Source organism: Anguilla anguilla, chromosome 11 (assembly GCF_013347855.1).
Source record: "Anguilla anguilla isolate fAngAng1 chromosome 11, fAngAng1.pri, whole genome shotgun sequence".
Taxonomy (NCBI): Eukaryota; Metazoa; Chordata; class Actinopteri; order Anguilliformes; family Anguillidae; genus Anguilla; species Anguilla anguilla.
The window spans coordinates 5,660,808-5,688,560 of record NC_049211.1 but is presented as its reverse complement, the minus strand read 5'-3'; the positions used below and the strand labels follow the sequence as shown (position 1 = coordinate 5,688,560).

Sequence of the window (27,753 nt, the reverse complement as noted above, 5' to 3'; positions counted from 1 at the left end):
ACTTTGCACGTGACACTTCGAGACTGGATTTTGCAGCAACAGTACAGACAATAAATCAATGCACAGCTTGTGTGGCACCACGTGGACTTCCCGTACTCTCCGCCATTAAACACAATGAAGAAAGCGTCGGATGTAGTCTCGCGAGAAGAATCCATTCTCATTACTACGTAATGTGCCGTGCTGCTTATGGCGGCGCTGGTGACAGTGCTGAAAGCTGTTGGGGTGAGTTTTTATTTATTTCTATTGTCGAAATTGCGATTGTGGACGTAAAACGTTAGGATTTAAGGGATTTTGAACATGTATTTCATCTATGATCCGTGACGACAATGTCTGGAATTGTTGCCGTGAGTTGAACAGTAGGCCTGGGCGGGGGCACTGGACCGTAATTTCGGGCAGTTTTCTCGTCGTAAATCTTAGCAATAGTAGTGCGTCCGCTAAGTGAACAGATCGGATTTTAAAACTTATTTTAAATGATCAGTGTAGTGTATAAGTGTGTGTTTTACGTTTTATACACAATTGAAAATGGTTTAAGGAGTTACCATGCTATAAAGCCCGAGAAGGGTGACCTAGCTAACTAGCTAAGTCGGTACACAGTTACGTAAAATGCGTGCTAGCCTAATAGCTAGCTAGCATTCTGTCGCATTTTTCTTTGTTATCAATGCGCCTGTTTCCGTTAACTTAGCTAACACGTTAACATTAGTTTGCTGCCTTGATGGACTAACCAGATTAGCTATGTTAAAGAAATGGCACAGCAGTAGCTCTCATGTTGACTTATTTTAATATTAACTCCGTTAACGCTAGTTAACATTAGGCAATATATTATAAGTTGGCTTGCTACTAGCTACGTAGAAAATAACATGCATTGTATCGATAGTATTAGGAACCTCTACGTGAAATCCGTTTAAGTTGGTCTTTTATGGTTACTCGATTTTGAATTTCAGCTTCCTTGTGTAGAAATTGGTAGTTGTGCAACGTTAGATCGTTGGATAGCGGGAATAACGGAATTTTCTAACGTTAGTTTACTAATGCTAGCTATAAAGTAGTGCTCGCTGTGTTGGTTCGTTAGCTAGTCTAGTTAGGCGAAGTTAAGTTTGATGTCTGAGCTTGCGTTGTTGGTTAGCTAGCTAACATTTTAATCGGCTACGGCTCGGTATAGCTCGCAAGTTAGCTTTCTTGCTAGTTAAGGACGATACGCGACTCTTCGAGGTGACTTCGTTAGTAAGAGCCATTCAGCATTTATTTTTATTAATTTAGAGTAAACTGGGTATTGCCCGCTGACTATATGAAGACAATTGAATTCCCCAGCAGTGACTTCGTTTCGGAAGCTAGCCAGCTAGCTTTGAAATATGTTGCAACATAAACATTTTTCCTTCTCCATGAAATTTTAAATGGAAGCATGATTGACTAGATGGAATGGCCTATAGATTTTAAGGCTTTGGTCCAATCAGCACTACGGCAGCCAATCGGGGGGGATGGTGTGTAGTGGGCGGTTTAGAGTGCGGATATGTTTTTTGGTGCGTCATGGGCCGCTGAAAAACACACGCTATCAAAGTGAACCGCGGGGGGTTCACGTGATGGTTTGTAATACTATATTCCCGTGTGATTGTTTTTCTCAGAAAATCAGACCGTAGGCCTACATTTCAAAGTCATAAACAACGCTACGCAAGTGTCCTCTAAATCTATATTTGTCTGCCTGAATTTAAAACACCGAAGCAACTAAGGTCTTGTGTTATTCCAGCGCTCTGTCTAGGTCAAGACTGTTCACAGAAATGGGGAGTTAACATAAGGCCCTCTGATCGCCTAGTCTTATACATATTAGTGTGATAAATGATTGTGCATAACCTCATTGACTTACATTTTTTTACTATATTTGGCTAAAGTCTTGGGCCTAGTCTAGATAGTTTACTTTGGAACTGTGATATGTTTTTTTCTGCTTTGGGGAATGTGCACATACTTTGATCTGATGCTTGCCTTTTTCACTTAGTTTATGTATAGAACTGCATGTTCTAGGTATGTGCAATATGCCTGATTGATCAATCTCCCACAAAACCCTCTAGAACCGCAATGTTCAATTTAGATCCTTGGGAAAATTAGTAGTGTTGCTTGCATACATCAACCAACAGCTTAGTTTGGAGCTAAGAGACATGTAACAGTTAAAATTCCACCATAGCTTCTATGTGCCAAATGAGTCCTGCAAAGGTTTTAGTGGAATCCATAGTCATTTATGCAGATGCCTTTCACTTGCTAGGCATGTCTCCTTTCCCTGCCAAGTACTCACTGACTTTATCTTTAATGTATTATGTATTTCAAGATGCAGCGTCATTTGCATATGAAATGACAGTTGTAAGGTCAGCCGTTCATTATGTTTATGAGCGTCCATGAGGTAATGTTGTGCCTCGTGTCATTGACATCAGCAAAAGTGCAGGAGAGAGCTGTGTGAAAATTGGTATGATGCATTATTCGCGTGTAGCTACCGGTGTGATCCGACTCACACTTGAGTCACTAGTATGGGCAACTCCGGGATTTAAAGAGGATCTTATTGTTTCTACCCAACAAGCGAATATAACAATCGGTGAGACATGCCAATTTGCAAAAATACATGTCCACTGACACCATTAAATAAAACGGGAACATAATCTAACCGATGTGCCTTCTGAATCTGTGACTTCTGTCGTCCCCTTTCGTTTTGTGTACTTGTCTGTTGGATTGCTGTGGTGATTTTCAGTAGGCCATCCATCACCCAGAAACACATTTCTGCTCTTCAGTTTGCCCTCTGGCCCCGGCGGTACTATCTGAATTGCTTCCTCAGAGTTTTAGCTTTGACTTTGTGCAGCGTCGAAATTTATCGCAAATTACACCGTCAATGTGCAGGCAAGTCAGATTACTTTTTTCTAAGTGAAACGTTGAAATTGGGGAAGTGACCTCTTCAGTGGTCTTTTTGGATATGGTGCAATGTTACCGGTCTCTGATTCAGCCCTGATTATTTTTTTGTTGCCAAAGGCCAACTTGCTAGCGACTGTCGGATGGCTGATTAGTTTTTGTGATCAGTCTCTGCTTACGTGACTGAAGTAGTGTGTGCTAGTTAATGGGGTTGAATTGGGCCCAGTCAGAACGGATCGTCATTTGGTCCATATGCTGTTCCTATTGTCTAATTTTTAATTAACTCTAAGGTGTAAAAAAAAAAATGTGATTACTATGTATATAATTGGACTTTATAATGCTGATGTCATGATCACTATGACACAAGCAATGGAATTCTAGAACACTGACTTAAAAAAAAAGCCTGCTTTTTGGAGGGTTAATGTCTAAATGTCTAAACATGGATAAATATACAATTTCCCCGGTTGTAATCCCGTCTTTTGTTGAAGAGCCTGAAATATGGCATTTCTCAGGCAACCCTGCACTAGAGGGGAGGAATCATTGAGACTGCTCCTCTCCCTGGAACAGAATTTGACCCCCTTGGCAGCACTGTGTTAAAAGTCTTAGAGGATACCATGTTGACCAGACTCTGTTGCCGTGTAACTATTAGATTAAATTTCACCTGTTTTCCACTCTTAGAAGATGGCGCTTTCACAGATACATTGATACACTGTTGTTAGTACTAGGACTAGTGGAAAAAAACAAGAATAGGGTGCATTAATTTTTATATAAAAATTAAAAAAAATAACTTCTCTTATTGTCTACCTTAAGTGTGCTGTAGCTGTGGAAATGCAGTGCTGCACATTTGCTTATTGATAGTTATTTGATTAAATAAAATATGTAACGGGACAGGTCTCTTGTTCTCTTGGTCCATAAGAGGTGGCTTGCTTGGTTTTGCTGATCCAGTCAGCTGGTGGCACATGTTGTGTGTCCTGGACTGGTGGCTCAGGAAACAGAGTATTTTTAGGCCTGTGAGGCTGTGTGAGAAGAATCTAAAAGGGCCTCTGTTTGCTGGGGGGTGGGTGTGTGTTAGTCCTCAGATGCTTGTTGCATTGTGTCCTCAGCTGTGTCCTAGATGTTGTTGTAGCCCCTCAATTTAGTACAGCAAAGAAGAATAAAGCACTAAATTGCCATGGTTACACTGATGGGCTTCAATGCCCCTGAAAAATTTGGTTGTTTGAAAAAAAAAAAAAAAGTTAGGCTGTTGTACTTTCATATATAGGGTACGTGACAAAGTGTAGTTCACTGGATTTATTTTAGGTTTGTTACAATCTGATTCTCTCAGAATTGTAATAAATTACAAACAATGAGAGAATACTGAGGCCCTGTTACAAAATGAGGACATGGGTGTTCTCATTATTTTAAACGGTTTTGTTGTTTGTCTATAAAGTTTTTGAACTTTAATTTTCAGTTGGTCTGATGCACCCAAAACCACAACAATTCAGCGGACTGGTCTGACTCTGCATGTAAACTTATGTCATAATATTGATGGCAACTTTTACCTGTTCTCTGTTTTGCAGTATGAAGTGTAAATGACGACAGTTCTACTGACTAGTCACTGTGCACGTAAACGTATTGTCTTAATGGTTTTCTGATGACAACATTTCTTTCCTTTGCAGTATGAAGTGTAACAGAACTGATTTTTGTACCATCTGAAACTGCTGCTTCAAGTTCAGATCACACCGAAGTAACAAAATAGAAACGACACAAGACGAGCAAAAGTTGCAACCACGTTCCCAAGACAACGACGACGACGACAACGACAACAACAAAAAAAAAAGGATCGTTTTTGAAAAATCAAGGAAAAAGAAACCAAACAAACGCAACCAAAGAACCAAGAAGACAAGACTGCCCGCCCAGACGAGCCCGAAGAACGCTTTTACCAACACACGACAAAGCAAAAAAACAAAAACGAAAAAAAAACGAAGACATTACTTGATCTGAGACCAGAAGTTTGTGCCTACTCAACAGCTTTGACAAAGCACACGTCCCAACGCTGCTCACAGCCCTCCTCCTCATCCTCGCCGCGTCTTCATCTCGCCCGGGGGTTTGGAGAGGGCTGCTCTTCGCTAGTTTTGACATAGTCCCCCTCCTGTCTCCCTCCCTCTCTCTCTTTCTCTCTCTCTGTTTTTACACTGTTGTTTATTTGTTTAAAAAACAGTGTTATTACGCCTGTCTGCCTTTTTTTTTCTTCTTTTTTTAGTTTTGTTTGTGTTTGTTTTTTGTTTTGGAAACTTATCAGAACACGTGCCAGAAACGTGAAAATCGCACGTGTGTGTGTGTAATTTGTGTGTGTGTGTGTGTGTGTGTTTGCGTTTGCGTGCCTGTGAGAGTGAATAGAACACAAGGCTGCCACACCTGTACGTCGGCGACTGTCCCGAGACGTCACCTGAAGTTTCCGAGACTCTGAGCAAGGTAGGCATTTGTAACAGGATGACCTTCTTCACCTGTGCCTTTTTATTGCCCGTCGTGAGATCAGAGTCATGATTGCCTAACTAAAATTTGGATCCGTTCCATATTTCGCAGCGCAGAGTGGCTTCTGTCAGAACATGTCGAATGTTTGAATATCAGGGTCAGGGCGTAGGCTTCTGTATTTAAAGCCCTGGATGTTCTGCCTTTCAACTCAAAATTTCTAGAAGAAAGTCCCCAGATATGAGGTCCATTCAGCCCTGTAGGACTTAGTGGTCTTGTCTTTGGGCAAGGGCAACTCTGTCTAAAAGTGGTTGCTGTTCAGAGTGGCATTCGGAATAGCAGGTTCCTTACCCTTGAAGGTCGTAGGATTCCCTCATTAACAGAGCCCTACATATGCCCCTTACATAAATAGGTGCGTGGTTCCCTTTAAAAATCCGTCTCTGGAAATTTGGGTTATGGAACCTGTAAGGCAAGAAAACCTGTGAGCATGATTTTGTTGTCGTTTCATTGTGCCAGAACTTAGGCAGAAATTTGAAAGGTCCCTCCGGTGTTTTGTTGATCTCTGGGTAGTTGATAAATAACATGGCTGGTGTTGCGCAACATTTGAGCTGCCGGGACAGTGATTGCGCAAGGGGCCTGCATGAAGATCCGCCCAAAATGAAACGGGTGGAACCGATTGGCTCTCGTACAAAGTGCCGTCAGCCATTCATCGCTGGCATTGCTGGTGTGTGATTACATCGATATAAGTGACTGATCGTCCCCTCGCCAAATAATATTTTAAAAACTGAACCAAATACTGTATGCGTTTGCTTTTATCTTTTATATTTAGGCCATAGTTGTTCTCTTATTGGTGGTATTGCATACATCTTGGTTTATGAATCTCTCCAGGTTTAATATCACTTATCAGTGTTTCTTGCCTGTAACACCATTTGTTCAATTAGTTGTTGCATTTCCTTTTACTCTGAATTGGATGAATGTAAATGTAGATGCTGACTGGTGTGAATTATAATTATAAGATTTTACTTTTCTCTTACCAGTTTCACTAAACTTATAATTTGCCACTGTCTGAAGCAAAATCAAGCAGGTTACCTTTTGCTTGCGAAATTCATATTTGTGACTTGTAGTGTAAAGGTTAGTATTAATGGATAGAAACTCTTGAATAGTTGGCACCTGTTGTACGGTTGGATCCTTAGGGACTGAAAAGACAATTAATTGGGCTTAAACCATGCAAGGCGAGTTGCTAGCCATAGGCCTTATTCTTTTCTTCAGGCAGCATCGGGCCAATGTAATCCAGCCAAATAAAAATAGGCCTTTTCCATTTTTAATCCAAGTAAACACTAGTCGGTACATGGAACTTGGCATGGCATGTAGGCCATTCACAAAGTTATGGTTCGATCGGTTATTCCACATAACTATGAAATTGGGAAGTGCTTTTGGCTCAAATTTGCTTATTGGTTAATGGGGCCAATTGTCTTTGGTTAACCATTGCAGTGATAACGTTTGAGCATACAATTTGGTCCGCTTTCAAATTTGGTCGACAGCATTTTTATTATTAACGTGGTATCACAGCTAGAATATAACCCATTCTTTTCTGGGCAGATGTTATGCTATGTTTCTAAATTCAGTAAAATGATCTAAAATAACGATGCAGCTGTGCTGTATGTGTAGTCACATTCTGAGACCATTACTGAAAACTGGTCTGGTGAGTTCAGTTGGCTAATTTAGCTGCTTTTGTAATTTGCATTTGATAACATGAGGGAACTTGTCAAGGCTAAAGTTGGTCAGGCCCACTAGCGTCCTCTTATGCTTATTATTTCATGTGGTTCAGTAAACCTCCAGTGGTGCCACAAGGAAGTATCATATTCAGTAATTTATTTATTCATGTCAGTACATTTGAGTATTTTGGCTTAAATTACTGTCCATAATCTAGAAAGCCAAATTTGTTATTTTGTTTATTTGAGCTGCTTAGCATGTTACTGTTTTTCGGTGAACACACCCCTACTATACAAATAAATTTGTGCTTTTCAGAGTTTCTTACGAACCTGTACATATTTTAAAAACTTGCTGCTGCTGTGCCACGCTGTTTCTTGGCTGTGGAGATGCTCGATTCTTGGTTCTGTTAACATTCTTAGGAATCTGTTGACTAATATCCTGACTTGAGGTAAAGTAATTAAACAGATTTTTTTCCAAAATAAATCCTAATCTTGGCTTTAGCCTGTACTGCTCCAAATTGCCCCTGCTTTGACATGGCTGAGTTTCGCCTGGTTGTTGCCCCCCCGCCCCCCCCTCCCAGCCCCCCCCACGCCAGAGAATGCCTTTAGCCCCTTTTCCTGTGATTATACTGCTTTGCTCACTGGCTGTTCTTGTTGCTTCTCCCTCTATCCCTCCCTCTCTCTCTCTCTCTCTCTCCTCCCCCCCCCCACCCCCCCCTCTGTTCACCCTTTGCAGAAATCAAGAAGGTGTGTCGTTGGGTGTGGTTCATGTTATTTAACAAAAACAAACAGCAAAAAACACAACAAAAATAAATAAAAAAAAAAAAAAAAAGAATAGTTTTCCAGCGGAAGGCAGACGTGTGAGCGAGCGACCCGGTGCGGACAGCAGGAAGGGGGGTGGAGTTTGGCAGGGGTGTATGGGAAAATATGGGCAGCCCCTGGAAAGGCTTTGTCGAGTTTACCTTGCCGGCGTCGCCTCCCGCCGCGTACGTTAGCGCTGACCTGGGCAGCACCTCCCCCGTCGGACTGAGCCTGTCTCCATACGGCCGCTCCGTAAGTTTCACTGCCCCCCCCATCCCCGTCCCCGCCCCCCCGCCCCCGCCCCAGCACTTCTGTTCCATATTCCATCAAAACACCCAGTCCACCCCCCCGCCCCACCACCAATTCCAATTCTACCCCCCATTCCATCAAAACACCCAGTCCACCCCCCCTGCCCCACCCCACCACCAATTCCAATTCTACCCTCTATTCCATCAAACACCCACTCCACCCCCTACCCTACCACCACCGCCAATTTTTTGTATTCCATCAAACACCCTCCGCATCGCCCATCCCTTCCCCCCCCCCCACCCCCCACACACCCTGTGCTGTCTGGCCTAACCTTTCTATCACCTGGGCTGTGAGGCTCGCCTCTGTTCACCTGCAGCCTGTGATGTCATGGGCTGGGAGCTGGTGCGGGAGACGCATGGAATGCAGTAGTGGGGGTTGGGGGTTGGGGGGGGAGGGAGGGAGGCTGTTGTCTGTATTTACAGGGGCCTTAGATCTGTGTTCCTCTCTGGCTCTTGTTTCCAGAAATGGGAGCAGGAAAACCAGAGAGCCGTGAAGCGCTTTCGTCCTGTAGCGGCTGATTTTTTCAGTTTGGGCTTGAAGAAAAAAAATTATTCTTAAATTTCAGTTTTAGATTTTAAATGCAACGCCCGAGTAAAGGTGGTTAATTTGCAAATATCATGTACGCATCATTCAAACCTTTTCATTGATTAGTTTTAAACTTGCGTAATTTAACCATCTGGCTGGGTTAATTCATCAAATTCATGTTGTCATCTACTCGACAACCCAAATTGATCGTCTCACTGTAGGTTTGCTGATGCGTTTTGACTGTTTTAAAGAAATATTCTTTCCAGTTAGCCGTTGTGCTAAAATACACATGCAGCCCAAGACGTTTGCTATCTCCCCTAGTCTTTTCATTTTCCACGTTTCACCCAAAACCACCCTTCTGTTCATCTGTCCTTTAAGGAGAATATGTGGGTCAAATGCGTGCTTTCGCATGACCTGTTTTTGGGTCTCGGCTGTGTTAAAGAGCTGTGTGAGGCTGACAGATTACTCTCATCCTCACGTCTCTCTCCCTGTGTGTGTGTGTGTGTGTGTGTAACCTTATGTGCTGAACTTACATACTTTTATTTATTTACTTCTTACTTACTTTTATTTATTTATTTTCATTACATTTATTTAATGAAATTTTCGAAGCATATGCTGTTTCACCCTTTGTGTTTGGGAGTTTTTGGCTATTTTGTGTTAGTGGAAAAATGTTTGTTTGGAAAGTGAACAAGTTGCCTGAAAGACTAGCAGGCTGTGCCAAAGAACATGACAGGACCGCTTTTCTGAGCTGCGCTGTTGAAGGCTTACCTGTAGGCCCTTATTGAGCTTCGGCTGTGTTGCTGCAGGGTTTGGGTTTGTTTTTGGGTTTGGCGTGAACTCTAAATCGGAGGCTCCCCGCTCGGAGGTTGTGTGTATAAAGTGAGTTTGGTTATAGTGCGCTGAGGCAGTGCGGAGTCACGTGACCTTTTTCTCCACGCCTCGCCCCTCCCGCCTGCGCGCTCGCGTCATGTGGCGCGACCGAAGCCCCGCGGTCCGACCCGTGGCGTGACGCGGTCCCGGACGCGCAGGCGTTCGGGATGAGATGGAGCGAGTCCAGGATTGGGGATTGGCTTTGATCCTCCCTGCCTGCTTCCCCGTGTTACTGAAGCTGGGTGCAAAGTGTGCTGGGGAGGGGAGGGGGGACTGGCTGGTCGTGCCTGAGCTCTCTCTCACTCCACCCTCCCTGCCCCCTTCCCAAACAGTGCGTCCCAGTCCTCGCCCCCTTTTTTGAGATGGAGCCGGTGTTCCCTGACCCCCCGGTGCCCCCCACCGACGCCCCCGCCCCCGCCCCCGCCTCCGCCTCTGCCTCCGCCGCCTCGGCTCCGCCCATCCCCCGCTCCTCCTCCATGTCCTGCCACGGGCCGCGTGCGTCCGGGGGCAAAAAGCTCAAGCGGACCCCCCTGTACCAGAGATCAGTAAGTGGGCATGAGCGGCCCTCTGTGCCCGTGCACGTTTGGGTGACGCTCACCAGCCTGGTCTGTGCCCAGCGCTAACCGCATGGTTTGCAGTGTGTTGCCCGTTAATGGATTTACTGGAGATCTCGGTCCCGCCAAAAAAATTAGGCGACGGTTCTCCCTTTGGACCTGGCCTCGGTAGGCCTCACCGTTCTCAGTCCCCGTGGCCGATTCTTCACGCGTGTGCTGAATAACATGGGACCCACCTTTTGCATGCGTGTTCGTTTGGAAACACGGGGGGGGTGGATGGTGGGCGGAGGGGGGGGCAGTGGGTTGGTGTTTATTTTGAAAGGCTTCATGTAAAATTTGGTTGAGTGTTGAAGGCATGAAAATCCAGCTAAACTTTCATCACAGGATTGAATCTGGTCGCTCTGCTTAATGCAGCGATTGGTGCACGAAAGGTTAATTTAGCCTGCATGTGTGTTTTTATTTTTTTTTTAAACTGTGATTGAAACTCTTAGTTTTTCAGTGTTTACCAGCAGCAGTGAAATTGCAGGTCTGTGAGGCGCCAGCTGTAAAATGCTGTCCCACCTGCCCTTTCTATTGGCTGGCCAAAAAGTCTAGACAAGCTGGAAACGCTTACCTGGGCATTTACCCTGTTCTGCATCTGCATTAAGAGATGCAGGCAGATTTGCCCCAAAGCTGGTTGAGTCTGTTCGTTCTCTAGCGCTCTCCAGCCTGTTTTGAAGCTTGTGTGGTTGAGTGTTTTCACTAAAAGCATGCCTAAAAAAACATCTAAGTTGTTTTTACTAGTGTGATCTTTTTACTTTGGCAGATAACTTCAGCAAAAAAGGTCTCGTTCACCTAGCGCTTTGAAATAGCCTAGCTGTCCATTTCCCTTTCTGCTCAGTATTGTTTAATTCCCACAACATGCAGTTACTGATGGGAGTGGATCATTCCTGCAGGAAGCGAGTAGAGAGAACGGACATCGGCGCTAATTTAACATGCTAACGAGCGTTGAGTGACCCGTTGGCTCCTAGTTCTGTTTATGCAGTACACAACTGTGCCAGTTTATATGAATGAACTGTGTTGCAAGCTAGCTTACAACCAAACGTGTCCTCTTGTTTGGGTGGGAGGAACAAACCTGAAGGATCGTCGGTTGCGCATTGTCAGTCTCTGAAGCTGATCGATAATGGCGCCTTTAATAATTGAGCGGTGCAGAGCTCAAGGGGGATTGTTGTTCAGAACAGTTTTGGTAGCAACAATTCTGTTTTTCTGCTTTGTGACACGTAGCAGGTCCTGTCTAATGAACATGTTAGGTGTCAGTGCGGCTATTAACGTAGCTTGCTGACTTGATTCAGTGCCTTGTGTATGGCCTTGTGTATGTGCCTGAACGTTGGTGAGTTATGTTCCTCGTGGTCATGTGTGGCATTCTTGCTCCAGTCCTATGTCAGGTCAGAAAGGCACAGCCAACACGAGTGCAGTTTGTGACAGCGTTTGAGCCAAGAGCTAGACGTAAACAAAACCTTAAAGGCAGTTATTTAACACAGGCTAGTATTAACTGACATCATAGAATATTAACACGTTTAATTAATATTTAAATGGAATTCATTTCTTTTCTTCCCCCCCCTCCATAATTTCATATTTTTTTAAGTTTTTCATTTTTCAAAGAACTTTTAATTCATTCATATTTCCGTGAATGTTAGGAAATGATTGGAGCTCGAATTGTGACCTGAATCGCCATGACGAAGTGATTGACACGCTGCTCTCTGCTTGCCCCGCCCCCCCACCTCCCCCCCCCACCCCACCTCTCGTCCCGTCTGCACATGCTCAGATGAGCTTTGACCCCGGCCTGCTCCACAACAACGGGCACTCCGCCTTCGCCAACGGCACGGGGGGCGGCCTGCGGGAGACGGGCGTGGTGGAGAAGCTGCTGACCTCCTACGGCTTCATCCAGTGCTCGGAGCGCCAGGCCCGCCTCTTCTTCCACTGCTCCCAGTACAACGGCAACCTGCAGGAGCTCAAGCTCGGAGGTGAGGGCGGCCTTCCCGGGCCTGGGAATCTCGGGGAAGGACGTCCGGAAGTCCGGAAGTGGGGGGGGGTGGGCGGGGGAGGGGATGGAGCGCTGCGAACACCTGTTTGTGTTGCAGTCCCAAGTGAAAATGTACGATGTTAAAACTCCTTGAATTGAGAAGTTTCAGGTTGTACCTCTCATAGTTTTTATACATGTTTTATGTGTACATTGGGAAAGTGGGACTTTGCTGAGAAATTTCCACCAGAAGGCCCTGCTCTGAGAAGGTTGTCATTCTGCCTGAGGGATGAACGTTCACTTCATTTTGATCTCCCTGTAACAAATCGGGCCACGCCAGTTGGACCTGGGTATGCTGGATTTTTGCCTCTACCTCTAAACCAGAGGGGCGTGATATACCACAAGGGAGCTCTTGCTTGTGTGTGGGGATCCTTTATTTTCTTATGAGGGTGAGGCAGCAGCAAAAGGCCCTCACACTATGCTCCTTTCTCCTCCCCTTTCCTCTCCTGTCCTCTCCCCCTCTCTCCTCTCCCCACCTCTCTCCTCCCCCCACCTCTCTCCTCCCCCTTTCCTCTCTCCCCCCCTCCCCTCTCCCCTCCCTTCCCCCCCCGCCCCCTCTCTCCCTCCCCCCTCCTCCCCCCCATCCTCTCCTGTCCTCTGACCTCCCCTCCTCCCCCCCCCCTCCCCTCTCCTCTCTCCCCCCCTCTCCCCTCCCCCCTCCCCTCTACCCTTTCCCTGTCCTCTCCTCCTCCCCTCTAATCTCCTTTCCCCTCACCCCCTCTCCCCTCCCCCCCCCCCCCCCATCCTCTCCTGTCCTCTGACCTCCACTGTTCTCCCCTCCCCCCCCCCCCCCCCCATCCTCTCCTGTCCTCTCCCCTCCCCTCTCCTCTCCTCCCCCCCCCCTCCCCCCCCCCCCCGGCAGACGATGTGGAGTTTGAGGTGTCGGCGGACCGGCGCACGGGCAAGCCCATCGCGGTGAAGCTGGTGAAGATCAAGTCGGAGGTGCTGCCGGAGGAGCGCATCTCGGGGCAGGTGGGGCCTGGGCTGCTCGGCTCTCCCTTTACTGTGCTGCATGGTTTTATTCATCCAGTTAAGGAACACCATTTTACTTTACTTTTTTACGCTTCCGTTTCCCCCCGTCTGCGTCCCCGTCCGCGTCCCCCCCCCCCCCGTCTGCGTCCGTGTCTCGCCGCCATCGTGGTGCTAACTCCCTTAACTCTCCCCCCCCCCCCCCCCCCCACCTCACCTTTTCGTGTTCAGTCAAGCTCATGCTAAACCCTCTGAACCTTTTTCCGGTTTAAGGGAATGCCGGGACGCTACGCTAACATTAACCCCCCTCCCCATTCGAGGAGCTCATGTGTGTTCCCCTAGGAGCACATATGGAAGCGCACTAATGTATCTCAATTAGTACTTGTGCTCCTAAATTTTTTTTTTTTTTTTTTTTTTTTTTCCAGTTAACACACATCAAATGTCAGGAGCAAATGCTCTTTAAAAAGGGTGCACTGTAGAGCCCTGGAATATGTATTTGATGGCGTGTTCTGCTGTATGTGATCAATATGTCTGTCCTGCGGAGCTCTCCGTACAGGTTTATACTGAGCTTGACTGCGGTCTTCGTGATGCATGTGTGTTTTGTCCTGTGTGTGTTTATTATGTTAGAAAAGTGGTGTAGAAGCAAGAAAGGATGGCCATGCATTCCCCAAAACAAAAAGCAAAAAAAGGACTACCTCCATAGCTAGCTACCTGTCTAGGAAGCAAAAATGATCTAGCAAACCATTTTATTTATCTTCATTCAATCATCATTGTGTGTTGATTAACTAACACTTCTAATCAACTAATGATCCCCTCCCCCCCCCCCAATCCCCCCCCCCAAAGTAAAGGAAAATAAACTTTTGTCAGGATGCAGGTTCAGTGAGTGTTCTTGGCGGTGTCTTGAGGTGCTCTGGTTCCTAACCCAGTCCACGCTGTGGCTGTCACTGTCCTGCAGGTCGTGTCCGCCATCCCTACTCACCTGGACGGGAAGTCCGCGCCGGGCCAGGTGCCGACGGGCAGCGTGTGCTACGAGAGGAACGGGGTAAGCTCCGGCGGCGCCCGGCCCGGATTCGGGGAAAAACTCGGCGTCCCGTCCCCGACGACGGCAGGTTCTCGCCGCGTCGTGACCTTTCACCTTTTCGGCCCGAACAGGAAGTGTTCTACCTGACGTACACGTCCGAGGATGTGGAGGGGAACCTGCACCTGGACACGGGGGACAAAGTCAGCTTCTACATGGAGACGAACAAGCAGTGAGTTACCAGGCCTGGGACGGCGCGGGGGTGGGCGGGGGAGGGCGGGGGAGGGCGGGGGAGGGCGGGGGAGGGTGGGGGTGGTCTTGCGTCTGTCTGTCTATCAGCCTGGGGAAATGTCGTCCTTGTTTACGTGGGCTAGGCAATACACCGCAGTAATAATTATCAAATGTTTTCAAAGCATAAATAGGTCATCTCTGCTATCTTTTTTTCCTTCAATCTGTACCTGATGGTGGTAGTAAACGTCCAGAACGTCTCCAGTGTTATCTGTTGGGTGCTGATAAGACAGCCAATCAGCAGCAAGGCCTTTCAGCTGCCTTATGATTGATCAAAGCACGTCACGTGATCACACGGAAGCTGTATGGCCTTGCTGCCGATCGGCCGTTTCATCAACAGACGTCAGTGGTGTTGTTTTTAGCGGTTCTGAAGCATTTGCCGCGTGCGTGCGTGCGTGCGTGCATGCGTGTGATATTGAGCTGCACGTATGTTGTGTCTCCTGTGGCCTCTGCACAGCGGCCTCTGTGTCTGCGTTTTTCTGTTTTGCGCGTGCGCTCACGGTCTGTGTGACGTGTGTGTGTTTCAGCACCGGTGCGGTCAGCGCCCACAACATTGTCCTGGTCAAGAAGAAACAGATGAGATGCCAAGGAGTGGTCTGTGCTACCAAGGTAACGTTGATTCCTGGCCTACGATTGGCAGTTCGCTTTACGTATTTGTTGTTTACGTTTTTGGCTGGACCGCAGCAGCGGGGCCAGCCCTACAAACATGAATGTATGCGACTGACCGAGTGAGTGATGAAGTCACACCATTGGTCGGCCGAGTTATGAAGTCACGCCATTGGTCGGCCGAGTTATGAAGTCACACCATTGGTCGGCCGAGTTATGAAGTCACGCCATTGGTCGGCCGGGTCACGTGTGTTAGGTCCAGCCATATGCTAGGTCTTAACCTGGTCTTGTTTTAAAGGCGGTTGACTTTTCTGTGCTGTAATCCCTGTGGTCCCAGCCGGTGACCGTGAAACCGCTCGCCCCCGCATTACCGCCGGACTCTGATCTCTTGCAGGAGGCCTTCGGGTTCATCGAGAGGGGAGACGTGGTGAAGGAGATCTTCTTCCACTACAGCGAGTTCAAGGGAGACCTGGAGGCGCTGCAGGCGGGCGACGACGTGGAGTTCACCATTAAGGAGAGAAACGTAAGATGGGTGGAGTCGGGACGAGGGGGGAGACTCGTCTGCGTGCGCTCCTTTTTCTGTGAGCTCCTTTTTCTGTGAGCTCCTTTTTCTGTGAGCTCCTTTTTCTGTGAGCTCCTTTGTCTGTGAGCTCCTTTGTCTGTGAGCTCCTTTTTCTGTGAGCTCCTTTTTCTGTGAGCTCCTTTGTCTGTGAGCTCCTTTTTCTGTGAGCTCCTTTTTCTGTGAGCTCCTTTGTCTGTGAGCTCCTTTGTCTGTGAGCTCCTTTTTCTGTGAGCTCCTTTGTCTGTGAGCTCCTTTTTCTGTGAGCTCCTTTGTCTGTGAGCTCCTTTTTCTGTGAGCTCCTTTTTCTGTGAGCTCCTTTGTCTGTGAGCTCCTTTGTCTGTGAGCTCCTTTTTCTGTGAGGCTTCTCGAGCTGAGAGCTGCTTCATCGGCCTTAATTATACCTATACCATCACCATCAGTATTTCCCCATCGGATTTCCATTTACTGTTTATAGTGTAGTGTTGAATGTGTTATTTAAGATTCGGTTCTACTGAAGCTTGGACCCTAGAGTTGCGATGTTAACGATGCGCTCCTATTGCTAGCTGTATTCAGTTAGATATGCGGTCTGTCTTTTGCTTTCTACTGGGCGTACATGTTTGCTCTGTAGTCTCTTCCTTACTGCCAGTGTATTTTTTTTTGTTGTCATGGCTCTCGGACGTTGATAACTGACCCTGCCTGAGTGGGAATGTTCACTCCTGATGCTGTGATGTTTGGAAGTCGCTCTGTCATTGGCGCGTCTGTTGAATCCCGGCCTGTGATTGGTAGCCTCTCCGAGCCTTTGGAGCCAGCCGGTATGTATTCTAACGTCGCTGTGTTTTCCCCGCCCCCCCCCCCCCCCCAGGGCAAGGAGGTAGCCACGGAGGTGCGGCTGCTCCCCCAGGGAACGGTCATCTTCGAGGACATCAGCATTGAGCAGTTTGAGGGCACCGTCGCCAAGGTTATCCCCAAGGTGCCCAACAAGAACCAGGTACGTCTCCCGCCTGTTCTGCGGAGACGTGCGAACATTGCAAAATAGAATTTGGTGCAGGAACACGTTTACTCTGTCACCTCTCTTACCCTGTTCAGCTTTTTTTGTGTTTCACAGCATACTTTCATTGTAAAGCTTACATTTCATACGTGAAATACAAAGAGCGCAAGTTGTTTATTCATTTTGTAGCAAGGACAACATTTTGTTGCAAGAAATTCATTCTGTGCACAAAATTTAATGTTCCATTTGGTGCCCCTTACTCAAGGTTGGATTTTGGCAGTCTGCAGGTGTTTTTGGGTACATTTTTGGGTACATGTTGTTTCACAGCTATTAATCCCGATGACCCTCTCTGCCCGTGTTCTTTTCCGCTTCCCCTTTCCGTACAGAACGACCCGTTGCCTGGGCGGATCTGCGCCAGGATCAATTTCGCGGAGAAGGAGCTGCTCTTCGGGGAGAAGGACACCAAGTCCAAGGTGACGCTGCTGGAGGGCGACCACGTGCAGTTCAACATCTCCACCGACCGGCGGGACAAGCTGGAGCGGGCCACCAACATCGACATCCTGCCCGACACCTTCCACTTCACCAAGGAGACCCGCGAGATGGTGAGGCCCGGGGGGGGCGGCTGCCGCGGTCGATTCGACCGTATTCGGGCAAAGGAGCGGTGGTGTGGACGCTTGGCGCGGTCGATTCGACCGTATTTGGGTAAACGAGTGGTGGGGTGTGGTGCGGACGACTCGAACCCTCCTGTGTCCCCTCTGACGTTCTCTTACCACACCCCCCCCCCCCCCCCCCCCCCCCCACAGGGCGTGATCGCTGCCATGCGGGACGGTTTCGGCTTCATCAAGTGCGTCGACCGGGACGCCCGAATGTTCTTCCACTTCAGCGAGGTCCTGGAGGAGAGCCAGCTGCACATCTCTGACGAAGTGGAGTTCACCGTCGTGCCCGTGAGTTTCGGAAGCCGCGCACTCCTCTCTCTCTCTCTCTCTCCCCTCCCTCCTCTCGCTTTCTCTCCTCTCTCTCCCTCTGCTTTATCGCTCCCTCCTTCTTTAATAGTTCTACAGTCACCTCTGTTTCTGTCCTGTTTGGTCTATTTTTTTTTTGCACACCATTTCCTGTCTGACCTCTACATATTAACAACGCCAACTGTGCAAATTTACAGTGCGGTCTAAGCATTTGGACAGTGACAGAATTTTTGTTATTTTGGCTCTGTACTCCAGCACATTGAGTTTGTCTCCTAAAATGGGGGGGGGGGGGGCTGTGTATAAAAAGGGCTGCAATTTCTACCCGGATCACCCGATATGGATGGAAATACCCTCAAATTGAAGCTGACGGCCTGCACTTTAACTTCATATTCATGGTTTCATTTCAAATCCAGTAGCTAAATTAGGTTCAGCACAATTTCAGTGGTGTAACCTTTTGAGCGGGTAGAGGGCAGAAAAGGTAGGATGCAGTCTGATTCAAGTCTGTTTCACGGTGTGAAAGATGAGGAATGGATGCCATTTTGATTTAAGGACAGATGGAAAGTCCCAAACCATCCTTGTCAGATATAAAACGCTTTTATATGGAATTCTTTGTTCCTGTTCAAAAGAATATGCAGTCACAATTTTTTTTTTTTTAATCACCACCAGATGGCTCAGGAATGCCCAGTGGATTGATCAGAGTTGGAGCTACAGTGTGTTCTTAGCAATAACTTTCTACCTTTGTCACCAGATTGTGTTTCTTTGAGCAGAACAGATTAGGCAGGAACTTGAAGTGGCAGCCCTGGGAGTAACAAAAAAAAAAAATGTATTAGCTTTTTGAGCTGCGACGGTGAATTTTTGGGTGGAGGTGGTATACACTCCCAAGTGTCTTTAAAACTCGTTATTACACATATTACTGTTATTTATCGTTGTTATTTTGCAGTGCGGGGTGGTCTTCAACTTGGGAGTTCTTTAGCAAACTCCCTTTAGCTTCATAAGCAAGCCTCGTAGCCACTCCGGGTGAGTGTGTGCGAAGAGGAAGAGGAAGAGCTCATTTTCCCCCTCCCTTTTTTGCAGGACATGCTGTCGGCCCAGAGGAACCACGCAGTGCGAATCAAGAAGCTTCCCAAGGGCACGGTGTCCTTCCACACGCAGTCCGAGCAGCGCTTCGTGGGAGTGGTGGAGAAGGAGGCCGTGGCTGCCTCCTGCAGCAAGAGCGCCAGCCCCAGCAAGACCAAGGAGAAGGTGAGGGCTCTTTCTGACGGACCGCGGGGTCGCTGGGAGACTGGGGTCAGCGGGTTATAGGAGTGAAATCCCCTTTTTTAATACACCTTAAAGACCTGGCCGTTAAAATGACCGTCCAGGTACTGCTTTTAACCCTTTAAAGGTGTGAGATCACAAATTCTCTTATGGGGACATTCTAATGCTGATGTATCGATCACCGCTGGTGACTGACTGCAGTGGAGTTCTAGAACACTGACTTAGAATTTTGGAGAAAAAAAATTCCAAAAAACATAAGAAGGCTTAAAGGGATCTCAGATCATTGGTAGACTATGGACAAATATGGATATTTTTAATAGTCTAAGGAGGAACATCTTGTTACAACTGTACGTTTGACTCTGGATTTCTACGACAAATTCACAGGCAGCATACAACCGATACCGGGCACTTTTTTTTTTTTTTCTCCCCGCAGTTGAAATGTCAGTGGGCACTTGACCTTTGAATATATTAGGGTGCACAGTGCAAGGCAAGCATCATGGACAGTGAATAGTTCACCCTGGAGAGGCAGCTACTTACTAGTCCCAAAAATATCTAAATGTTCATTTAATTTAATTTATTTTTTTGAACCTGGTCTCCTTCGCTCTAATCCTCCTTTCTGCTCTCTCCTTTCCTCCCTCCCTCCTTTCTTGCCTCCTCTGTCCTTCCTTAGAAAAAAGAGAAGGTAGGATCCTGTTCTTTGCTGTGCATGGCAGTGCTTACTTCATCTCAGCTTGCTTCCTTTTCTTACGTCTTTCGGATACGCAAGTTTAAGAAAAACATGCTTAAAAAGGCGATTGTAACATTACTGTGCCTTGTCAAATCTGGCATATCCAAAATATCACGCGCTAAAGTATAGAAGGTAGCAAGTAGATTTTAATAATGAAAATAGCTGTCATCTGAAAGCTTTATCCATGAGCCGCTTCTGCTATCATTTTTCCATCCATTAAACTTTCTCCCTTCCCACCTGGTAACCTGCTCCTCCTGCTGCATTGGGGCCATGTCTCTTGTCATCATTTGTAATGTAAATCTACAGGAAGAGATTTCTGACTCTGGTTGTCAGTTTCCGAACCATCAGGGATTGAGACGCTTTCTGTGACCTTTCTTCTTAAATACCCAAAGAATTTCTTTCTGGTTTGTCTTAAATGCGATCTTTGAAAGGGGTAAAGCCTCTAATTACATGTTTATTTCTTTTTTTTAATTTTTTTTTAATTTGAAATTTGATTGAAGGGTAAAGTGGAAAAGGTGAGTGGTGTGCGTTTGTGGCCCAAACCTACTGACGGCGTATGCTTTTCCCGCCTAGGAGCCTCTAACCCTTTTTCCACCGTAGATCACAGGCTGCAGAACTAAGGCCTGCTTGCTTAAATCAGCAATCTGGGTGTTTTTCCATCACTTCTCTTGTTGAGTCAAAGGAGGACCATGTCACCGTGTCTCTGTGACCAATCAGGTTTCATGAAACGCTTTGTCACATTTCATCAGCCACCTGCAAATCAGTCCTGAAGATGCCAACACGCATTTTTTTAAATTTTTGTATGCATCTTTGATGTTCTGTGAAGTGTGGCCATCGGATTAAGTTACTGAAGGGTGTTTGTACTCCCAGCAATCAGTGCAACTTTACATTTGACACAAAGTGCAGGTAGCTTGCGTTCCTCTTAACAAGGACTTAAAAAAAACAAAAAAAACAACACAGTTGTGTTTCCACTTTGTTTTGTGAAGATTCAGAAATTCAGTCTTCAGACCTCCACCCCCCACACTCGAGCTTGTTTGTGTACGACAGACGGCATATTTCTGTCCCTCCGATGCGTAATCTTTCCGATCTGTCTTATGTAACGCGCTGCTCGGGGGCCACGGTGGGGAAAACAAACCTGCACTATTTCAGCTGAGCCCTCACCCCCCCGCCCCCCCTCCTGCTTCAGACTGTCTGGAATGGCAGTGTTCCAGCAGTGCAGCAGAGCTGTTTGTGTGGCACGGACTCTGAAATCAATTATTCGGTTTACTCTGAGTGTTGGCAGGGCTCTACGGTAGCATTTTCTTCCCCCCAAGGAGTATATGTGCCCCTAAGCTGAAAAATTTAGGAGCACACTAATGTGTCACAATTTGATGTGCTCCTAAATTGTTTTTTACAGTTGGCACACATCTATTTTCAGGAGCAAAGGCTTCTAAAATGAGAGCATTTTAGGGTCTTTGAGAGTATTCTTGACACCTGTAGAATTCCAATTGCTTTACTGAGAATGTGATGCCAGTCTATGCTGTTGATGTGTTGGGGTTAGTGCTGGGGTCATTTGATGTGTTGGGGTTAATGCTGGCTTCAGTTGATGTGTTGGGGTTAGTGCTGGCTTCAGTTGATGTGTTGGGGTTAGTGCTGGGGTCAGTTGATGTGTTGGGGTTAGTGCTGGGGTTAGTTGATGTGTTGGGGTTAGTGCTGGCGTCAATTGATGTGTTGGGGTTAGTGCTGGCTTCAGTTGATGTGTTGGGGTTAGTGCTGGGGTCAGTTGATGTGTTGGGGTTAGTGCTGGGGTTAGTTGATGTGTTGGGGTTAGTGCTGGCGTCAATTGATGTGTTGGGGTTAGTGCTGGCGTCAGTTGATGTGTTGGGGTTAGTGCTGGCGTCTGTTGGTGTGTTGGGATTAGTGCTGGGGTCAGTTGATGTGTTGGCATTGATATCCAAGTGGAGAATTTGCACTGGTGTACTCATGCTTGTATATTTGACATACTGTATTGCTAACCAGAGGTACTAATCATTATTGAGGATTAGTGACCCGGTGTTACTGCTTTATTGATCTGCATTCCTAGGAGAGACGAATGACTCACGGTTTAACTGAGCAACTATGTCACGAGCAGGCTTCTTCCTCAGTTTGTTGAGTTTATGCAGAAGTATTTGCCCTTGCTCCTTCAGAACTAATGCATTTCAAAGGGTTGGCTTTCGCTAGTGCGCACTTCAGTGCTATGAGCAGATCCACAGTAAGCGAGCCCCAGAAAACCCCGCCCCCACATCCCCCCCCCCCCCCTCCCCCCCCCCCCCCTTTAGTCCCGCTGTAGTGGAAAGCGCGCTAGCTGCTCTGAACTTCCTGTATGGACGTGTGATGTCACGCGGTGTGTACAAACGCCTGTAACGACTGCCCCCGACAGGACGCGGAGGAGGGCGTGATCGCGTACGAGGACTGCGGCGTGAAGCTGACCGTGGCCTATCACAGCAAGGACCTGGAGGGCTGCGCTCTGCCACAAACGGGAGATAAGGTACGGCGAAAAAAACAAAAACACGGGGCGGGATCACCTGGCTGTTAGGGCAGGAGGGCAGGTCTGAGACGAAGACTCTCTGTACTTTGCTCTGTTAGGATAGCGGGGCAGGTCACTGTCTCTGTAGTTTTGAATGTTATGTATTAGTGTATTCTCCATTTTTTTCCCCAGTGTAAATGTGATTTAATGAAATTAAAAGTGTAATCCAGCTATCTTAGTTTAACGAATATCCGATAGTTTATTCCTATGGAAGCCTATGACATAACCATAACGTTGTGAAAATGCTGGTGGGAGTATTAAGAATCCTTGTGATGGGGATATTTAAAAAAGCAAATTAAATAATAAAAAAATAAATTGCGTCCAAAACACTTTGGTGCCCAATCAATGCCAACTACTGCCAGTGTTTCTTCATAATTATATTGGCATTGGTCACAGTCCACACCTTGAACACAGTCCACACCTTCTTTTATGATTGATTTTTTTTTATTTTGTGTGAATTAGTTGTTGTTTTTTTCTTCCCCCTTGACAGTATATTAAAGTAGGAGGTAGGCTATATGTTTCTGTGATCATTAGAGAAGGTAAAGACCTGGGGAAATCCAAAGAGCACTGTGTTTATGTCCAGTTCTTAGCATGAACATAGAATTGTGTATGTTAAATCAAGGGGAGAAAGATGCACTGGTCCCATTGGTGAAAAGGGAGAATGAGATCAATCACTGCAGTTCATATAAAGGAATATTTAATCTTTCTGTACAGTTGTGATGTCACCTAAACTCTTCCTCCCTCCTCTTCCTCCTCCAGGTGGAATTCTCCATCAGTGAGGTCAAAAGGACTGGGCAGCAGAGCGCCGTGTCCTTGAAGATCCTCAACCGCACGGTCAACACCAAGAGGCTGCTGGGATACATCGCCACGCTCAAGGACAACTTTGGGTTCATCGAAACGGCCAATCACGACCAGGAGATATTCTTCCACTACAGGTGCGGCCTTCTCAACTAAGCGACGTCGACTCCTGCCTGTGGCGCTTGTGTTGAGCTTCTTTTGGTGTGCCTGTGCACCAGTTGGCACAGGGTTCGAGTTTTATAAAGAGGGGAAAATCCTGATCGTTGTGGGGTCATTGTGAAGTCAGGCTGTTCCGGTCGCTCCATGTTAAGTGCGGTCTGACCTTTGAAACGCCATTTTGTTTCCGTAAAACAGTTTGAACTGGTGAAAAAAAGTGACACATTTTAGGTACTAATAATGAATCTTCCTTGGCTGTTAATCATTGAACTGCTGCTGTAAACGTTGACATGTGTATTTCTGTGTGGGCCTGACTTTAGACCTGCGCTTGTGTGCCTCTACTGCGAGTGCTGGCTCAGAATTACCCATCATGCTGTGCGTGTGCGTGTGTGAACAGTGAGCTGTGTGGGGACCTGGAGAGCCTGGAGCTGGGGGACACTGTGGAGTACACCCTGTCCAAGGGCAAGGGCAACAAGGTCAGCGCAGAGAAGGTCACCAAGGTGGCTGCAGGTGAGGACGCCTGTCAATCAGTCACACTTCAGCACACAAGGATCAGTTACAGTACGCTTCAGTTTACCCTGGCCTTAACCCCCACTGAACAGGCCAGAGGCTACTGTGGCCAGGAGAAGCTCTCTAACTACCCGTGTGCACTGATGGGAACTCTTCTTTTATGGCATCCAGCCTCATTTTGGCCATTGATTTTCTGGCTATCTTGCATTCTACTGCTTGTATGATTATGTCCATTGCTAATTTCTTTGTCTCTGTTTCTGTCTCTCTCTTCCCCCCCCCCCCCCCCAGTGAACGGCGTGGGGGAGGACGTGAGCGCCGCCGTGCTCCTGGGGAAGGTGTTGCGCCCCCTGCGCAGTGTGGACCCCTCGCAGACGGAGTACCAGGGGCTGATCGAGGTCACGGAGGAGGGTGAGCGCCCGGCTGCAGGCTCAGACCAGGATCTGCTAAAAACACCGCTCGAGACCAACCCCAGACTCATGAGCCCCTTTGCCTCCCTACCCTCCTCTCTCCTCCCCTCCTCTCCTCTCCATCCCCTTCCTCTTCCTCTCCCTACCCTCCCCTCCTCTCTCTCTCCTCTCCCTCCCTTTCCTCTCCTTCTCCTCCCTTCCCCTCCTCTCCTCTCACCCCCTCCACTCCCTCCCTTCCCTTCTTCTCCATCTCCTCCCCTCCCTCTTCCTCTCTTCTCTCACCTCCCCTCCCTTTCCCTCCTCTCTCACCTCTCCACCCCTTTCCTTCCCTCCTCTCACCTCCCCTCCACCCCTCTCCTCTTCCCTCCCCTCCTCCTCACACAGGAAGTTCAAAAGGCCAGAGCTTCCCCTTTGGCATCGTGGGCATGGCTAACAAGGCGGACTGCCTGCAGAAGGGGGAGATGGTGAAGTTCCAGCTGTGCACTGTGGGTACCACGGGACAGAAGATGGCCTGCAACATCGTGCCCCAGCGCCGCGCCCTGGTGGAGTGTGTCAAGGACCAGGTATTTAAAAATTTTTTTAATAAATTAATTACATTTTATTTATTTAAAGAACAGACTTTTGGGCTTCTCTGTGGTGTGGTTATGCTAGAGTCGTAATGGTCGTCATGGAAACAAAACTGTATGTAATTCTGGTAAATCACATGACTATAACGACCCCACCCCCCTTTGGTTGATTGATTGTTGAAGAGAGAAGTTTTTATTTTTTATGTTGATCATTTGTAAATCTGTACTTCAGTATGAATGGTGAATACGCACTAAAAATGTGTGTCTGTGTGAAACTCTTTTTCCGTCAGTTTGGGTTCATCACGTACGAGGTTGGGGAGGGCAAGAAGCTCTTCTTCCACGTGAAGGAGGTGCAGGACGGGCTGGAGCTGCAGGCGGGGGACGAGGTGGAGTTCTCGGTCATCCTTAACCAGCGCACGGGCAAGTGCAGCGCCTGCAACGTGAGACGAGTCAGGTGAGAAACGCCCCGGGGGTCACGGGTTCGATTCCGGTGGTGGGACACTGCCGTTGTGCCCTTGAGCGAGGTACTCAACCTGCACTGCTTCAGTGTATATATATATATCCAGCTGTATAAATGGATGCAATGTAGACTGTTTTTTTTCCCCCCAAGCGCTAGCCTAGATATCTTTCTATTCTAGGCAGTGTGGGAGGGTGGCAGATTTTTGTTTGTTGTTTTGGCCTTGGCCTCGTCTTGTTTATAATAAAGAACACTTCCTCCAATCTTTTCTGTGCACTTGCTCGTTGTGCTGCCTCCTCCGTTTCTGTTACTCCTGTCATTCCACTGTATGTTTAGGGACGTACCACTGTGTAAAAAGTTGTGTAAGTCACTCTGGATAAGAGTGTCTGCTAAATGGCTGTAATGTAATGTAGTGTAAATGAACAGAATGAAGGGACAGGGACTTTGTCAGACCGCATGCCGTACCGCGTTAACCGGTTTCCCCCCCCCCCTAGCGAGGGACCCAAACCGGTGGCTACCCCGCGGCCCGACCGGCTGGTGAACCGGCTGAAGAGCATCACGCTGGACGACGCCAGCGCCCCCCGCCTGGTCATCCTGAGGCAGCCGCGCGGGCCCGACAGCTCCAAGGTACGCGCGGCGGTCACGGCGACGGTCACCGTGGTGGTCATGGCGACGGTCACGCTACCGTTTCGGCTGTTTACAGTAATCTGTGAATAGTGCTGTGAACGCGCCCGCTTTTATGGCTTCAGACCGCGGCTTTAAAGAAGAGTGCCCTGCGTTGTGTGTGTGTCACGCTTAGTTTTACAGTTTTCTCTCTCTCTCTGTGTTCCTCTGCAGGGTTTTAATGTGGAACGGAAAATCCGCCAAGCTGGTGTCATCGACTGAACCGCCGTCCGTGCCCCCCCCCCCCACGTGGTTAATTTGGGGGGGGGGGGGGGGGGTTGGGAGGGGGGGTTTGAGAAGTTCAGCCCTGAGATGTGATTGACGGGGGGGCGGGGGCGGGGGTACGGGGGAAGCTGCATTGTCGCTGGAGATCTGCATGCGCAGCCCCTCCCCCTACCTGTTCTTGTCCCCGCCCCTTTAACAGGTCCCTCTTATTCCATTGGTCCTCTGCTCTCCATGTGGGTGTGGTCTCTTGGATACTGGCCGGGCTGGGCACTGCAGTGTTAGGTGGAAGGGGGGGGAGCCTCTCTCCTCCGCCTGCGTGCGTCCGTGAGCGAGCGTGTCTGCGACGGAGAGAGTGAGCGAGTGAACGGACGAAAAGGAGACGTGGCGAGTAGAGGAAACGGTTTGGAGGGCACTGTGACCTCGCAGAACGAGGATGAAACTATGCCGCAGCCTCTGTCTGAGTCCCCATCTCGTCCGGAACTGGAAAAGGTTGTTTTTTTTGGCGAGAGTATGGAATTCTGCACCCACATTATACGTGTGGTTGTGTGTGTGTGTGTGTGTGTGCGTGCGTGTGTGTGTGTTTTGTTTTTGTTTTTTTTCCTATTTCTTTATTTTTTTCTGCATCCTCTTCACCTCACGCAAGAGAAAATGGGGATTCCTTTATTTGATTTATTGTTTTACTATTTTTTTCAAATGTAATGGGTGTTTTCTAATAAATAAATGAAACAAATGCTTAGCTGTGGAGAGGAAACGGAGACTTGATGTATTTGTCAGATATGTGGATGGACACACACACACACACACACACAAAAGGTACTTCCCTGCTCGGTTTTTAGAGCAGTTTTAAAAGTCTATATCTGCGGAAAAAAAAACTGGCGTGAAAGTGCTGTGTTTGTAAAAGTCGGTCCTCACATGTATGTGATCGTGTAAATGAACTCCCTTTTTTGGGATTTTTCTCCCCCCCCCACGCCCCCCTCCCGTGTGTGGTGAGAAGTCACAGCCATTTTATCTGGAGTATGGTGAGTGTTCTGGTCTTGATATAGCCACGCCCCTCTGGTGATAGTCCCGCCCTCTTTTTTTTTTTTCCCCCCTCCGGGTGCAGAATTCTAAAACGTATGTTCTCGCCAGCAGTTCTCCTGCTTTTATACAACAATATTTTTTTCTTTGCACATCTCAGCTTTTGTTTTTTGTTTTTTTATTTCATTGAGACTTTACATTTCTGCTAATTACAATAAAATATAAAAAAAAATAAAAATACGGTGCCTAAAAATACATAAAATAAAAAACAAAAAAAAGTAGTAATGTACCTTCTTTCCCCAGCCAATCGCCAAAATATAAAGAACAATCTTAGGATGGCTTTTTTTTGGTAGAATAATGCAGGTTTGCATCCCAATAACTGTGGGTTGAAAATATACTGTATGTAATGTGTGCTTTTTTTTTTTTTTTTCTTAGTGGAAATTCCAACATCATGATAAAACTGATAGAAAATAAACAAAATGTTAACTTGCTTAAGTTAAGAAAGCAAAAGTAATAATAAAAAAAAAACGAAGTATTTAAATAAGTACAAGATCATAACGAGAATCAGGATTTCAATTAGTGACGGAGAGGATTTGGAAGGGGTACCAATGGTGCCTCTGCTGACACATGGAGTCATTACTGTTAAAATTAAACTGGAGAACGCTGGGTTCCTGTTGAGCCACACACACAGGTTCTCCCATGTACTTTTGTTAATGGTCATGAATGAAAGAAAAATAAACGTTTTACGAAAAAAGCTCTGTGGTCCTGTCTTTTATTCGCTTGTGAAGATGAGCTTGGTAAGGTTGAGGGCGTGGGCCCTGTTAAGTGCTTGCCTGGACAGTGAACTTATTTAATCTTAGGGAGAAATGTTCCCCTATCAATGCGACTCAGA

The 27,753-nt window shown here is 47.3% G+C and overlaps 1 protein-coding gene across 8 annotated transcripts; it reads left to right on the top strand.

Annotated features, from left to right (window-relative positions):
* Nucleotides 1-70: 70 nt before the first annotated feature.
* Nucleotides 71-27,615, top strand: csde1 (cold shock domain containing E1, RNA-binding). 8 transcript variants are annotated; one of them, XM_035381185.1, is made up of 23 exons: nt 71-222; nt 4,539-5,334; nt 7,780-8,096; nt 11,907-12,105; nt 13,024-13,190; nt 14,086-14,172; nt 14,283-14,380; nt 14,964-15,045; nt 15,437-15,565; nt 16,446-16,571; nt 16,958-17,173; nt 17,375-17,515; nt 18,608-18,775; nt 19,461-19,472; nt 20,018-20,032; nt 21,916-22,023; nt 22,822-22,997; nt 23,414-23,526; nt 23,815-23,934; nt 24,318-24,496; nt 24,790-24,953; nt 25,451-25,583; nt 25,794-27,615. In XM_035381185.1, exons 3-23 carry the CDS (start codon nt 7,971-7,973, stop codon nt 25,839-25,841), a joined length of 2,607 nt encoding a protein of 868 aa, XP_035237076.1. In that variant the 5' UTR covers nt 71-222; nt 4,539-5,334; nt 7,780-7,970; the 3' UTR covers nt 25,842-27,615. The 8 variants fall into 8 exon arrangements, with proteins under 8 accessions (XP_035237076.1, XP_035237080.1, XP_035237077.1 ...); XM_035381189.1 differs by lacking the exon at nt 7,780-8,096; XM_035381186.1 differs by lacking the exons at nt 71-222; nt 4,539-5,334; nt 7,780-8,096 and adding an exon at nt 9,996-10,093 and having other exon boundaries at nt 13,024-13,133.
* Nucleotides 27,616-27,753: the final 138 nt, after the last annotated feature.